At 38.1% G+C, this 15,037-nt stretch overlaps 1 protein-coding gene across 3 annotated transcripts in view; it reads left to right on the top strand.

Annotated features, from left to right (window-relative positions):
- GTF2A2 (general transcription factor IIA subunit 2) overlaps positions 1-15,037 on the top strand; it is a 42,791-nt gene that overhangs the window by 767 nt on the left and 26,987 nt on the right. For all 3 annotated transcript variants that reach the window (XM_053717564.1, XM_053717565.1, XM_053717566.1), the window contains exons 2-3: positions 3,891-4,000; positions 5,304-5,408. In XM_053717564.1, coding sequence (XP_053573539.1) covers positions 3,929-4,000; positions 5,304-5,408 — 177 coding nt within the window. In that variant the 5' untranslated portion in view covers positions 3,891-3,928. The remainder of the gene's footprint in view (positions 1-3,890; positions 4,001-5,303; positions 5,409-15,037) is intronic.

Below are 15,037 nucleotides of genomic sequence, written 5' to 3'. Positions count from 1 at the left end.
AAACACTACCCCTTAGAGCAGTGCTTTCCAAACTGTGTGTCGGCAGCAATGTGTAGGTGTGTCCCTGCTTCAGCACAAATTTTTGTAATTTTTTTTTTTTCTGACTTTCCGCCTGCCTGCTACGTGACACGTGATTGATACCTAGGGGGTCACAGATCATCTTAACCTATTGGCGCAGCTCAGTGGGAACTGAAACTATTCCCATTGGTAGCACATTGGCTCCTGACTGCATGTGCAGTCTCCTTAATCGGCTTGTGAGTGGGACAGCAGTGTGTTTGTAGTGCAGGTATAGTTGTCATTCGGACTCACCGAGCTCTGACGGCGGCAGCTTAAATGCTGAGCTGAAGTCAGTGGCGTTTTTTTTTGCAGCTAGCTCCCAGTAGTGCATTGCTGCTCCTGCTCTTGATATATGGATAGGAAGTGAAAGCTTAAAAATGCTTGATGATGAAATGCGAGTATCTTTATCTAATATTCCACCAAATATTCAGAAACTGTGTTCATCCCATCAACCTCATACATCCCAATAAAATAGTAGCTATTGGTGATATTAAACTTTTTTTTAATTCTTGCACATACATACTGTTACTTGTAAATACATTTAGTTAATATATCATTTATGTATGTGTCCGTATCTCTTAAAACAAGTTAGTTTAACCTCCTGTTTGCTAGTACAACTGAATTACTGTGTCGCGAAATTATGTAGGTCTAAAAAGTGTGTCACCAACATGAAAAGTTTGGAAAGCTCTGCCTTAGAGAGTCAGCAGAGGCATGTATGACACAAATGATGTATTCAGAAGCAATACACATCACTGTCATCATTAATTCGTGGTGTTTGACTACTGGTGCATGGGACTTCACAGCATATGTGTGTATGCCGCTGAAAAACAGTAATAATTTTTAATAGACACATTTTTGCTAAGGGAGTGTATTGCAAAAATGCTTTTATTTCATATTGAAATACACTGTGCACATTTCAATTTTGGCATTTCTATCCCTTTTTTCCCCCAAAATTTGTTTTCTTATGTTTCGGGGATTTTACTATTAAATTACAGTGGTTCAAATGAGTAGTTAAACACACATCAAACATTAAGCTAGGGAGCTGCAACGTTGCAACTCTTGAGAAGGCCAGTGATTAGCAGCTACCTACATATGCCACTCCTAAGTAACAGCAATGTGTTGCTTGCTATGCATTTACATGTTGTTATGAGCATGCATTTTGGTATTAGAATGAAATTAAAGGACCATATTTGTAAAAAAAATAATTTAAGCCTATTGACCCTACACTTCTGTGTTTAATCCTTGAAAAAGGGTTCATCACACAGTAGAAGTGCTATTTGGGACCCGCTCAACATTGCCGGTCCACAGTGGAGCCTACCACTGATCCAATCGGCAGCGATAGTCACACAATTCAAATGTGCAAATAGCGCTGCTGATTTGATCAGAGGAGGTTACCAGTTGGGGTCTGTAGTGCTCAGAGGGTCCAGAGCTACACTTCGACTGTGTGTCTAACCCCTTTGCGGGGGTTAAACACAATGGGCTCCATGTATGAAGCAGCGTAAGCTAAGCTGCTCCGTAGCCCTTGAAGGGCAGGTTCGCTCATGAAAGCCTGCTTCCCACAATGTAAGAAGGAGCGGTCATTAGACTGCTGCTTCTTAAAGTCTTCGTCACTGCTGAGGTGGCGAAGAGAAATCACACAGAGCTCTCTTGCACGATTGGTCAGGCATTACATGCTCATCAGTGTGTAATGATGCATACGGGCCAGTGGACAATCAGATCCGCTGCCCATATGCAGCAAAGGTGCGCGGACAACTTCTCACGTTGAGAAGCCTGTCCGCACACCATTTAATACGTGGGCACAAAGTAGTGTAGGGTCGATAGTCTGAAAATTACATGCTCTAATTAGTTTGAGCATGCAATTTTAAGACTATTATGTCTCTTTTACTGGTAATTATCATATTCATTGCTTAGAAGTAGCCTTCCAACAGACCAGGTTAATCATTATTTTTCAGAGAAAAAGTGTTAGCATGTATCCTAGATTATCAAGCACTTGTGTTGATAAATGAAAACAAGGATGAGTTTGGATTCAGTGGGGAAAAAAAATGTTAATGCCAAATATATCCCTCACAGCCATGTAGCAAAAGATGTTGCTGTCTAGCTCTGCACCTCTATTACAAGGTACATATTCAGGGCACTTTTGGGGAGCATCCTGATATTTCTGGCTGTTAGATTTTGAACAGTTTAGATCGTCATATTGACGCTCACAAATTGCTGGCTTGATAAGAACAGATTTGTTAAGCCCTGATTTAATACATATCTAAAGTAAATCTGTTTGCATTGCTATTTATATCTAACAATTGAACTGTTAAATGCATTATAACATACCTGTTTCTTTTGTAGTTACTAAATTAAAGGAATACTAAACCCAATTTTTTTTCTTTAAAGTGACTGTAAAGGTTCAGAATAATGTTATATAATTCTGCACACAGTGCAGAATTATATAACATTATTTAAGCGGTAACTTCAAAAATGTAAAAGTATTTTCAGAATTTTCATTGAACGTTGGACTCTGCTCCAGGATCTACTGAGCGGGTCTTGAATATCCAAAGCGCTTCATGGGCTTGCTGGTTAGTCACAGCATGCCCGGTCGCGCTATTGGAATAAATGTAGCTCGCTCCCGCTCTGGTCTAGTAGCGGGAGCGAGCTACATTTATTCCAATAGCGCGACCGGGCGTGCTGTGATTAACCAGCAAGCCTGTGAAGCGCTTTGGATATTCAAGACCCGCTCAGTAGATCCTGGAGTGGAGTCTAACGTTCACTGAAAATTCTGAAAATACTTTTACATTTTTGAAGTTACCGCTTAAATAATGTTATATAATTCTGCACTGTGTGCAGAATTATATAACATTATTCTGAACCTTTTCTGTCCCTTTAATGATTCAGCTAGAACATGCAATTTTAAGCAACGTTCTAATTTATTCATACTATCAATTTTTCTTTGTTCTCTTGCTATCTTTATTTAAAAAGCAGGAATTTTAAGCTTAGGAGCCAGCCCATTTTAGGTTCAGCACTCTGGATAGCGCTTGCTTATTGGTGTCTACATTTAGCAAACCAATAAGCAAGCATAACCCAGGTTCTCAACCCAAAATGGGCTGGCTCTTAAGCTTTACATTCCTGTTTTTTAAATAAAGATAGCAAGAGAACAAAGAAGAAATGATAATAGGAGTAAATTAGAAAGTTTCTTAAAATTGCATACTCTATCTGAATCATTAAAGGGACAGTTCACCCAAAAATGTTCTCCCATTTAAATTGTTCTCAATGATCCCTTTTACCTGCTGGAGTGTATTAAATTGTTTACAAGTAGCTCCTTTACCCCTATTTTGGCCTTTTGAGATAGCCGATTTAGCTTGTGGTTTCCCAACCTATACTGAAAGTTTTGATACTGGAGTCTTGGCTATTGAATAGCCTAAGTAAACACAGCCAGCAGAATAAGTTAAACTCACAGTGGGTTGCAGGATAGTTAAGTAATGATAATTTTCCATTGTTTTCTCTATATATTGAGCTTTCGTTTTTCCAGGCAAATATAAGATAAGTAAGCAAGTCTGTGTACACAAAGTGATAACATAATGAGATATATTACCTGAAGCTCAACACATTGTAATAGGCTGTGGTTTAAAAGCACAAAACCAGTTACTTCATATACACAAACCTGAAAATGCAATTTCTCATATGTTTTATACTCTGCAGCTGGTATAACAAGTCATTAAAAATACATTTAATATAAAAACAATTTTACAGTGTACTGTCCCTTTAAAGAAAACATTTGGGTTTAGTGTCTCTTTAACTGCTATTATATATGTTTTATTAAACCTAGTTTTGCTTGTCGGTAACAGGAAAGTGGATGGTCATTAGAGTTCTTACTCTTTAAATCATGGCTTACCAACTGTACAGGAATACCACATTGGGCAATAGTCTTCAGGAGAGCCTTGATGAGTTAATACAGGTAAGTCATTTGTGCACACACAAACATAAAACATTTACACTGCTGGTTTTATGCAACATGTTCATCAGATCGTAAAATATGCCAGTACATATTCAACATTTTATGACCTAATTTACTTCACCAGTAAATGATTATGAATGCAATTACTGAGCCAACTTGACACACAGTTTCCAAGTGTTGTCCTTTAAATTTGGCGCACTGGGTAGTGTTGCATTATTGGCTCATAGCCACTACTTTTTTTTTTCACAGACTTAAAGAGACATAATACTCATATGCTAAATCACTTCAAAGTGATGCAACATGACTGCAAAAAACTGATAAAGTGGATTATTAAGAACAAATTAAAGGGGAGATTTTTTTTTGCGTAAACTGTCCCTTTAAATTAGTCTCTTTGTTTTTCTCTACTCTCATATATTATGAACAAATTTATCAGGCCCTTTACCTGTAAAACATTGGTATGTTTTCTAAGATAATAACCGTGGCTAACTTTTCCTGCTCCAGTAATAAGTCTTCACTGGCTCCTCCAAATAACGCAAGTAAAAGGTGTTTACTGTTCCTTTAAGGCAGTTTTTTTTTTTTTTATTTTAAATGGTGTGCCCTGTATGTCGCTGGTCGTTGAGGGTTTGTCTGGCTGTAATATCGGTGGTCTTGCCGCAAACAGCAAGACCACACTATTAGACCCTCCCTCCTGCTGGCTTGTTAAAATAGCAAACACCCCCCCTCCCCCCCATAAAAAGACCAGCAATGTACAGAGTACATCTGAATATATAATAATAATAATAATAATATATTGAAGTGATCACAGCGTTCAAAACTACTTACAGCTTAGGTGGTTTAAAGGGACAGTATCCACCAATTTTCATTTAACTGCATGTAATAGACACTACTATAAAGAATAATATGCTCAGATACTGATAATCAAATCCAGTATAAAACCTTTTAAAACTTACTTAGAAGTTTTCAGTTTAGCACTGTTGATGAGATTAGTCTGGAATTCTCACTGAAAGGGGCTGAGAACAGACCCTACCTTGCGTATGAATAGACCCATTATTCAAACAGAAGCAATGTGAGGTTTGTATACCTCAGTATACATATAAATCTTTGGGACTTGGTTAGGAATCTGAAAATCAGCACAATGTTATTTAAAAATAAGCAAAACTATATATTTTTACAAAAACACCTCCAGATGGGCTATATAAATGGATCATCTACAACACATTTTATACAAAGAAAAATCTAGTGTGCAATGTCTGTTTAATGAATTTCTTTTCTGCAAGAATCTTATATGCCTTTCTGTTTATAGTCTCAACAGATAAATCCACAACTTGCTCTTCAAGTACTTCTGCAATTTGACAAAGCTATTAATTCAGCATTGGCACAGAGAGTGAGGAACCGAGTAAACTTCAGGGTAAGACTTGTTTTACAAACACCTTAAAAACAAGGAGAGTGCAATAGAGACATGATTTAAGAGAGAGTGTGTAAATATTGGTGGTGAATAAATGTGTAAAATTTTAGATTCAGATGAGGGAGAGCATCATACATTAGGTGTAGGATGAGAGAATATAGATTAAAATGTTGGCATACTTAGCTAGTGATTGTAATCTTTATAATGACTTATTGGGGATTTAAAATGGTAGGCAGACCCAAGCACTGCAGTATGTCATATGCACACAATTTTGTTATACTGAATTACACTGTAAATATGTTTTCTTTGTTTTTATCATTCTGTTAGCTACTTTTATCTCAGCTCGTGAAGTTTAGTTCTGATGACCAAGTATTTGTCTTTAGTTTTTATCTTGTTTTGATAGCTGCAGTATTTAATTTTGCATTACAGTGCTCAGTTCATGCCACAAGATCACTGGTTTTCAAACCTGTCCATGAGGCTCCCCAACAGGCCAGGTTTTCTAGATAACCTTGGATGAGAGAAGGTAAAATAACCATGTTTACTAAGCAGCTGATTATTCTACCTGTGCTCTAGTTCAGATAGCCTCAAAATGTGGCCTGTTAGGGAGGCCTGATGATAGGTTTAAAAACCAATGCACTAGATGGTGAAGCTGATTAACTTAATACTATATTGTGCATTTTTCAGTGTATAATATGAAAATATTCTATTTATGCAGGTTTTACTCTCTATGGTAATTTGGGTGACAAATGCCTCACTGCATAACTGCTGTATTTTGAGTAGGAAAGTTCAGTGCAGTTATAGGATGCAATGACTAACATCTCAATCCTGTTGCAGAAGAGGAGCGATCATATAATACCCCTTGTTTATCAAGCACTGTTTTTTGTTTTTTTTCCTGTTGTTAAATTGTTTTATCATTAACCAACAAATTCAGTTTATTTTTTTCAGAGATTCATTCATTGTCCATTTTTAGTTTGAATACAACCTTTCCTTTTCATACAGAGCAAACTTAGTTGCTGATTGAGAATATAGGTTCTAGATTCCAATATTACATAAATAATGAAATATGGTGTAAAGGATATGTCCATAAACGTTGTCTCATAAAAAGATGATTGCGTAATCTAAAAAATCCTCAAAAAATAAATAAAAATATAATAGTGTAATTCCGGAGGGGAAGGAGAGACAGAGGGAGGTAGAGACAGAGGGAGGGAGACACACACAGAGGGAGGGGGGGAAGGGAGACACACAGAGACTTATAACAGACCTTAGCAGTAGCATATATACTGACCCCTCATTGTTATAAGCCTTTTCAAAGATGACCTCTAAATAAACAGAAAAAAGCCAAGTATTTAAACTTTCCCCTAAGCTGCACCTGGTATTTCTCTATAGCCCAGTAGCACAACATTTTTTTTTTCCAATTCATGAGCAAGCACTTCCACAGATGAACTTGGACATTAAGCAGGAGTTATCAAAGTACATTGGAGGATGAGATATGAGATTCCTCCTACAGTATGCAAGCCTATTAGCTTTCACGATCATCAGGCGTAATGTGTGAGTAATGTCAAATAGACATCCAGAACAGCCCGTACCTTCCCTCCTAAAATATGCAAGCCTGGTAGCTTGCACGATCATCAGGAATTCTGTGTAATATGCGTGTAATGTCTAATAGCCATCCAGGAAGGTACGTGCCATTCCGAATGGCTATTAGACATTACACACACGTTACATATTATGCATGATGATCGAGTGTGTGTGTGTATGTATATATATATATGTATATATATATGTATATATATATGTATATATATATGTGTATATATATATATATATATATATATATATATATATATATATATATATATATATATATATATGAGAGAGAAGGCACTCGCTGGTCTTTATAAAATGTAGTAATTTATTTTCAAATTCTTAGCAGAAAGGCATAGCGTTTTGGTGTATCATTACACCTTTGTCAAATGTCACAGCAGGATCAAAAAAATGTATCCCCAAAAAAACACCTAACACAACATACTATCACCCACCTTATATACACATAAAAACAATTGGCTCCATCGCATCGGCCCATAGTGACGTCTTCATGCTACAGCGTAAGCGTGACGCGTCGCAGCCAATCGATTGGCCCTCTGTTACCATGGTAACCTATACACTGAAGCGTAATTGTGTATCCAGCTACACGGGGCATTGCTATATTACTAGCAGCGGAAGATGCCACTATTTCATCTGGTGACAAAAGGCACAATACGGTGCATAACTTTACGTGTTATTCTTATCCAAAAAATTACCATCATATTAGTCACCCATTATGCCAGTGTTAGCATCTGGTTCCATACCTAGAAGGATACTTACACTCGGTGTAAAAAATACATAATGAAAAATCACAAAAAAATTAAATTAAAAAATCAAACCATTATATACATCCTATTGCAGTAATATATAAGCACAGTTATAATCTCATTTGTAGAAAGCAACCCTATTAGAAAATCTTTTTTAAAAATATAGCCATCTATATAGAACTTTTTCCCTTCATATATCAATTACTACCCCCTTCATGACTCTGGGGGTATAGGTAGAAACCCGTGGGTGCCCACTAGAACGAACATTCATGTTGGTTCCCACCAGGTATTTTCATCTATTCAGCCAGCTGTTACAAAGGTCCACTAGTTGGTTATTTAGTGTAGAATGGCCCAAAATCCAGGAAGGTGTTTAATCCTCTTGGTATCAGAGTGTCCAAAGTATAGATCCATTTGTAGGAGCTTTTTGGCTCTGTTGCCCCCCTAGTGAGCAGAGGAACATGATCTATCAGCATTGTTTTCAAGCTAGAGACTCCATGATTACATCTCACGAAGTGGCGTGCCACTAGTTGATCCAAGTCCCCCTTTTTTAGGGCTTACGGATGGCACAGCGATGGTTGGCCATCCTGTCCCTGAAGCTTGTAATGGTCTTACCGATGTAGACCAAAGAACACGGGCAAATTAACATGCATATGTTGATTCCTGCAATGGTTGCTCCTTTGGTACCTCATTGTACACGAAATCAACCGATCGAAACTCCTTGTTAGAGGCGAGGAGCTTCTATCCCAGACACCAAAAAACGGGGATAGTCACATCACAGCTCACCAGAGTCATCCGCAACAATAGTGAGGTGCCCATTATGATGAAACAACTCACAGAGTTGGAACAGAAACTAGTAAGAAGAGGTTATGATGGTGAGATTATTGGAATCCACATTGGAAATTAAACATAAGAAACCTAATGAGGATGTGCAACAGTTGAATTTTGTGACCACATATACCCCCATGGGTGAGATGTTGAGGAAGTCAGTACATCAGCATTGGTCTCTTCTCGAAACAGATCCATCACTCCCATTTCAGAGGATGAAGCCTCCACGGATAGTGCATAGGAGGGCCGATAATCTGAGGGATTTACTGGTAAAAACCGACCCAGTTGGATGTTACCAAAAGGACACTTGGATGAAAACTTCGAGCAAAGGATGTTTTCCCTGTGGAAGCTGTACAACATGCAATAGCATGTTGAAGGGGAAAACTTTCCAACACCCCCACACCAACATGCATTACACAATTCGCCATAGGCTTACATGCACAAGCACACGTTATATACATGTTAATTTTCCCATGTTCTTTGGTCTACATCGGTAAGACCATTACAAGCTTCAGGGACAGGATGGCCAACCATCGCTGTGCCATCCGGGAAGCCCTAAAAAAGGGGGACTCGGATCAACGATTGGCACGCCACTTCGTGAGATGTAATCATGGAGTCTCTAGCTTGAAAACAATGCTGATAGATCATGTTCCTCCGCTCACTAGGGGGGGCAACAGAGCCAAAAAGCTCCTACAAATGGAAACTAAATGGATCTATACTTTGGACACTCTGATACCAAGAGAATTAAACACCTTCCTGGATTTTGGGCCATTCTACGCTAAATAACCAACTAGTGGACCTTTGAAACAGCTGGCTGAATAGACGAAAATACCTGGTGGGGACCAACATGAATGTTCGTTCTTGTGGGCACCCACAGGTTTCTACCTATACCCACAGAGTCATGAAGGGGGTAGTAATTGATATATGAAGGGAAATAGTTCTATATAGATGGCTATATTTAAAAAAAAGATTTTCTATTTAAAAAGATTTTCTAATAGGGTTGCTTTCTACAAATGAGATTATAACACTGTGCTTATATATTACTGCAATAGGATGTATATAATTGTTTGATTTTTTAATTTAATTTTTTTGTGATTTTTCGTTATGTATTTTTTTACATCGAGTGTAAGTATCCTTCTAGGTATGGGAACAGATGCTAACACTGGCCTAATGGGTGACAAATATGATGGTAATTTTTTGGATAAGAATACCACGTAAATTTATGCACCGTATTGTGCTTTTGTCACCAGATGAAATAGTGGCATCTTCCGCTGCTAGTAATATAGCAATGTCCTGTGTAGCTGGATACACGATTACGCTTCCGTGTATAGGTTACCATGGTAACAGAGGGCCAATCGATTGGCTGTGACGCGTCGCGCTTACGCTGTAGCGTGATGTCACTATGGGCCGATGCGATGGAGCAAATTGTTTTTATGTGTATATAAGGTGGGTGATGGTATGTTGTGGTAGGTGTTTTTTGGGGGATACGTTTTTTTGATCCTGCTTTGACATTTGACAAAGGTTTAATGATACACCGAAACGTTATGTCTTTCTGCTAAGAATTTGAAAATAAATTACTACATTTTATAAAGACCAGCGAGTGCCTTTTCTATGATGGGAGTCTCAATGTGTGTATAAAGTGCACCCTGGCAGCTGAGACACTTTCGTAAGATTCATTTTGGGGAATATATATATATATATATATATATATATATATATATATATATATATATATATATATATATATATATATATATATATATATATATATATATAATTATCCCTTTAAAACCTTTTGGTTACATAGTAATCTACTCATAGATCCAAAATATTTCTTTTTTCTAAAGCAATTTTTCTCTATCAGCACCATTACAACTTATGCAACCAAGGCATGGGTAACACCCTACATTTTTCTTGTTGATATGTCTTTACCTTTATACTTTTGGGACCTACATCGGATCTCACTAAATGGTCTCTTAAATTTTTTTTTTCTTTTCTCTTGTAAGGTGTATCCAGTCCACGGATCATCCATTACTTGTGGGACATTCTCCTTCCCAACAGGAAGCTGCAAGAGGATCACCCACAGCAGAGCTGTCTATATAGCTCCTCCCCTTAACTGCCACCTCCAGTCATTCTCTTGCAGCTCTCGACAAGGGAAGTAGCTAGAGAGATGTGGTGACTTAGTGTAGTTTATCTTCAATCAAAAGTTTGTTATTTTTAAATGGTACCGGCGTTGTACTGTTTTTACCTTAGGCAGAAAATAGACCAGGTTGTCAAAACTTCTAAATTCCTGCCGTGTTCTTTATTCTACTTCTCGTCCTTCAGTGGCTCAGTGTATGGAAATAATCGGCTTAATGGTAGCGGCAATGGACATAGTGCAGTTTGCCCGCCTACATCTCAGACCGCTGCAACTTTGCATGCTCAGTCAGGGGAATGGGGATTACACAGATTTGTCCCCTCTACTAAATCTGGATCAAGAGACTAGGGATTCTCTTCTCTGGTGGCTATCTTGGGTCCATCTGTCCAAAGGTATGACCTTCCGCAGGCCAGATTGGACAATATTAACAACAGATGCCAGCCTTCTGGGCTGGGGTGCAGTCTGGAACTCCCTGAAGGCTCAGGGATCGTGGACTCAGGAGGAGGCACTCCTTCCGATAAACATTCTGGAACTAAGAGCGATATTCAATGCTCTTCAGGCTTGGCCTCAGCTAGCTGCGGTCAGGTTTATCAGATTTCAGTCGGACAACATCACGACTGTAGCTTACATCAACCATCAAGGGGGAACAAGGAGTTCCCTAGCAATGTTGGAGGTTTCAAAGAAAATTCTATGGGCAGAGATTCACTCTTGCCATCTATCAGCTATCCATATCCCAGGAGTAGAGAACTGGGAGTCGACAGACTTTTCATCCGGGGGAGTGGGAGCTCCATCCGGAGGTATTTGCACAGTTGATTCAACTTTGGGGCAAACCAGAACTGGATCTCATGGCGTCTTGTCAGAACGCCAAGCTTCCTTGTTACGGATCCAGGTCCAGGGATCCCAAGGCAGCACTGATAGATGCTCTAGCAGTGCCTTGGTCCTTCAACCTGGCTTATGTGTTTCCACCGTTTCCTCTGCTCCCTCGTCTGATTGCCAAGATCAAGCAGGAGAGAGCTTCGGTAATTTTGATAGCACCTGCGTGGCCACGCAGGACTTGGTATGCAGATCTGGTGGACATGTCATCCTTTCCACCATGGACTCTGCCGCTGAGACAGGACCTTCTACTTCAGGGTCCTTTCAACCATCCAAATCTAATTTCTCTGCGTCTGACTGCTTGGAGATTGAACGCTTGATTTTATCAAAGCGTGGTTTCTCCGAGTCTGTCATTGATACCTTAAATACAGGCGCGAAAGCCTGTCACCAGGAAAATCTATCATAAGATATGGTGTAAGTATCTTCATTGGTGTGAATCCAAGGGTTACTCATGGAGTAAAGTCAGGATTCCTAGGATATTATCCTTTCTCCAAGAAGGATTGGAGAAGTGTTTGTCAGCTAGTTCCTTAAAGGGACAGATTTTGCTCTGTCTATTCTTTTGCACAAACGTCTGGCTGAGGTTCCAGATGTTCAGGCGTTTTGTCAGGCTCTGGTTAGAATCAAGCCTGTGTTTAAACCTGTTGCTCCGCCATGGAGTTTAAATTTAGTTCTCTTTTTAGTAGCTATCTCCTCGGCTCGAAGAGTTTCGGAGTTATCTGCTTACATTGTGATTCCCCTTATCTCATTTTCCATGCAGATAAGGTAGTGTTACGTACCAAACCTGGTTTTCTGCCTAAGGTGGTATCTAATAAAAATATCAATCAGGAGATTGTTGTTCCGTCACTGTGTCCTAATCCTTCTACAAAGAAGGAGCGTCTATTACACAATCTTGACGGGGTTCGTGCTTTAAAGTTTTATTTACAAGCTACTAAAGATTTTCGTCAAACATCTGCATTGTTTGTTGTCTACTCTGGACAGAGGAGAGGCTTCGGCAACTTCTCTATCTTTTTGGCTAAGAAGTATAATCCATTTAGCTTATGAGACTGCTGGCCAGCAGCCTCCTGAAAGAATTACAGCTCATTCTACTAGAGCGGTAGCTTCCACATGGGCTTTTAAGAATGAGGCTTCTGTTGAACAGATTTGTAAGGCGACGAATTGGTCTTCGCTTCATTTTTTTTTCTAAATTCTACAAATTTGATACTTTTGCTTCTTCGGAGGCTATTTTTGGGAGTAAGGTCTTACAGGCAGTGGTGCCTTCCGTTTAAGCGCCTGCCTTGTCCCTCCCTTCATCCGTGTCCCATAGCTTTGGTATTGGTATCCCACAAGTAATGGATGATCCGTGGACTGGATACACCACAAGAGAAATAAATTTATCAGGTAAGCATAATTTTTTTTTTTATTATTTTTTTAAAACAGTCAAACAAAACATCTCACACAGTCTTTACAAAGATGAAAATAATCTCCTTAATAACTTTGGATACGCTGAGCACTCTTGTACTTAATCACTAGTGTACTTCTAACTCTATTTCCAACCTTTTACTCCGAGGGGGATGGAGAACCACTTATTAACTTTTCCCAGATATCCTTTGCTTCCTTAGGGATCTCATATCTATTATTGTGCAAAAAAAAAATATTCTTCGTTCAGCAAGTTTTCATTAACTTTTTTAATCCATTCTTCTTTTGTGGGAACTATTGCTGTTTTCCATTTTATCAAAATTAAGCTCTCTGCACTATTAAGCATGATTTGATATAAATATCTTCTGGGTTTATCTCCCTTAAAGTCTAGATTATTTAATATAGCTGTGAGAAAGTTATTCAATTTCTTCCTATCCTCCCTGCTATCTATTACATATAATATGTTCCCCCAAAAAGACCTTATTTTTGGGCAGAACCACATAATATGTGATAGTGATCCTTTATCCCCACACTTTCTCCAGCAACTGTCTTGGGTATGGGGGTAACATTTTTTTAATTCTAGTAGGTGTAAGGTACCACCTTGTTAGGATCTTTAAGTTTTGTTCCAACATTCTAGCTGATATAGAAGATTTAGCTGTATGGTGAAATATATTTAACCATGTCTTGGGGTCTATATCCTGTTCTAATTCCCTTTGCCAATTCTTAATATAAGGGGGAAGGGGTTCTGTACTCTCCTGTAATATACTGTATGCCTTAGAGAGGGTATGTTTTGTATATTTACTTTAGAATTACATAAGTTCTCCAATTTTGTTAATGCTCTGCATATCTTATCCTTTTCCTTACTTGTTAATACATAATGGTGTACTTGCGAGTAAATGAACCAATCCGTTATTTCATTAAGACCCTTCGCCTGTAGGTCTTTCTGTGACTTTACTTTCCCCCTGTCTATTAGGTCTATTATTCGGTAATTATTATCTTTTACATCTCCTTTAAATTATTCTCCACTAATGCTAATAGTGGGGATGGAATTGATGATATATCCCCTTTTTTCCTAATAAACTTATCCCAGATCTTAAAGTTTTCTTTCAAGATGCTATTATTATCTATATTTATAGATCTGTCTTTTGGATTTAACCAACATTGATTGTTTATCGCCTTCCTAGCTATAAGATCTCCTTCCAATTTCACCCAAATTTTCGCTTCCTTTTTAGCATGTCACTCTATTACCCTTTGAATCATGGATGCCTGTCTATATTTAGCAAAATTAGGGAGCCCCAATCCTCCTGCCTGCCTTTTCCTATACATAGTCTCTATTCCTATTTTTGGGTGCACTTTACCCCATACATAATTATTAATTTATTCTTTATTTATTCTCATCTTATTTGCATAAGTTCTCCAATCTATTTCTTCTCTGGTTTGAGATTCTGTTATATAGAGATTTATAGAATTTTTCAAATTGCATACTAATTTCCTGTTGGTTTTTACAGATTTTTTTATTATCGTTCTTTAATTTATATATACCATTACTTATTTCTTTTTTCTTAATAGCTCTTGCCAGAAGTCTTCCATTTTTATCCCCTTCCGTATAATACTTACGTTTTAGCCAAATTGCTTTCCTTTTATTTAAGCTAGACCAGTATTCCTGTATAGACTTCCTTTCCTTCCCTAAATCTTCTAAAATATTTTTATTATCTGGGTCTTGTTTGTGACTCTTTTCTAGCATATAAATCCTATTCATTATCTCCAGGAAAGATTTTTCCCTTAACCTTTTTTGTACCGCCCTTAGTTTAATAAATTAACTCTCCCCTCATGACGCATTATGTGCCTCCCAGAGGACTGCTGCTGAGATGTCATCTGTATTGTTAATATAAAAAAAATCTTCTATTATTCCTGCTATCTTGTCCCTATCTTCTATTTTCCTTAGAATGGAGTCATCCAGTCTCCAATTGAACTGTTTCTTCTCGTGTATCCCCCATTTTAATTTCAGCCTTACCGGGGCATGGTCTGACCATGTCATTGGCAATATCTGA

Source organism: Bombina bombina, chromosome 6 (genome assembly GCF_027579735.1).
Source record: "Bombina bombina isolate aBomBom1 chromosome 6, aBomBom1.pri, whole genome shotgun sequence".
NCBI classification, from domain to species: Eukaryota; Metazoa; Chordata; class Amphibia; order Anura; family Bombinatoridae; genus Bombina; species Bombina bombina.
The sequence above is the reverse complement of the archived record's forward strand: the minus strand, read 5'-3'. Positions and strand labels throughout refer to the sequence as shown.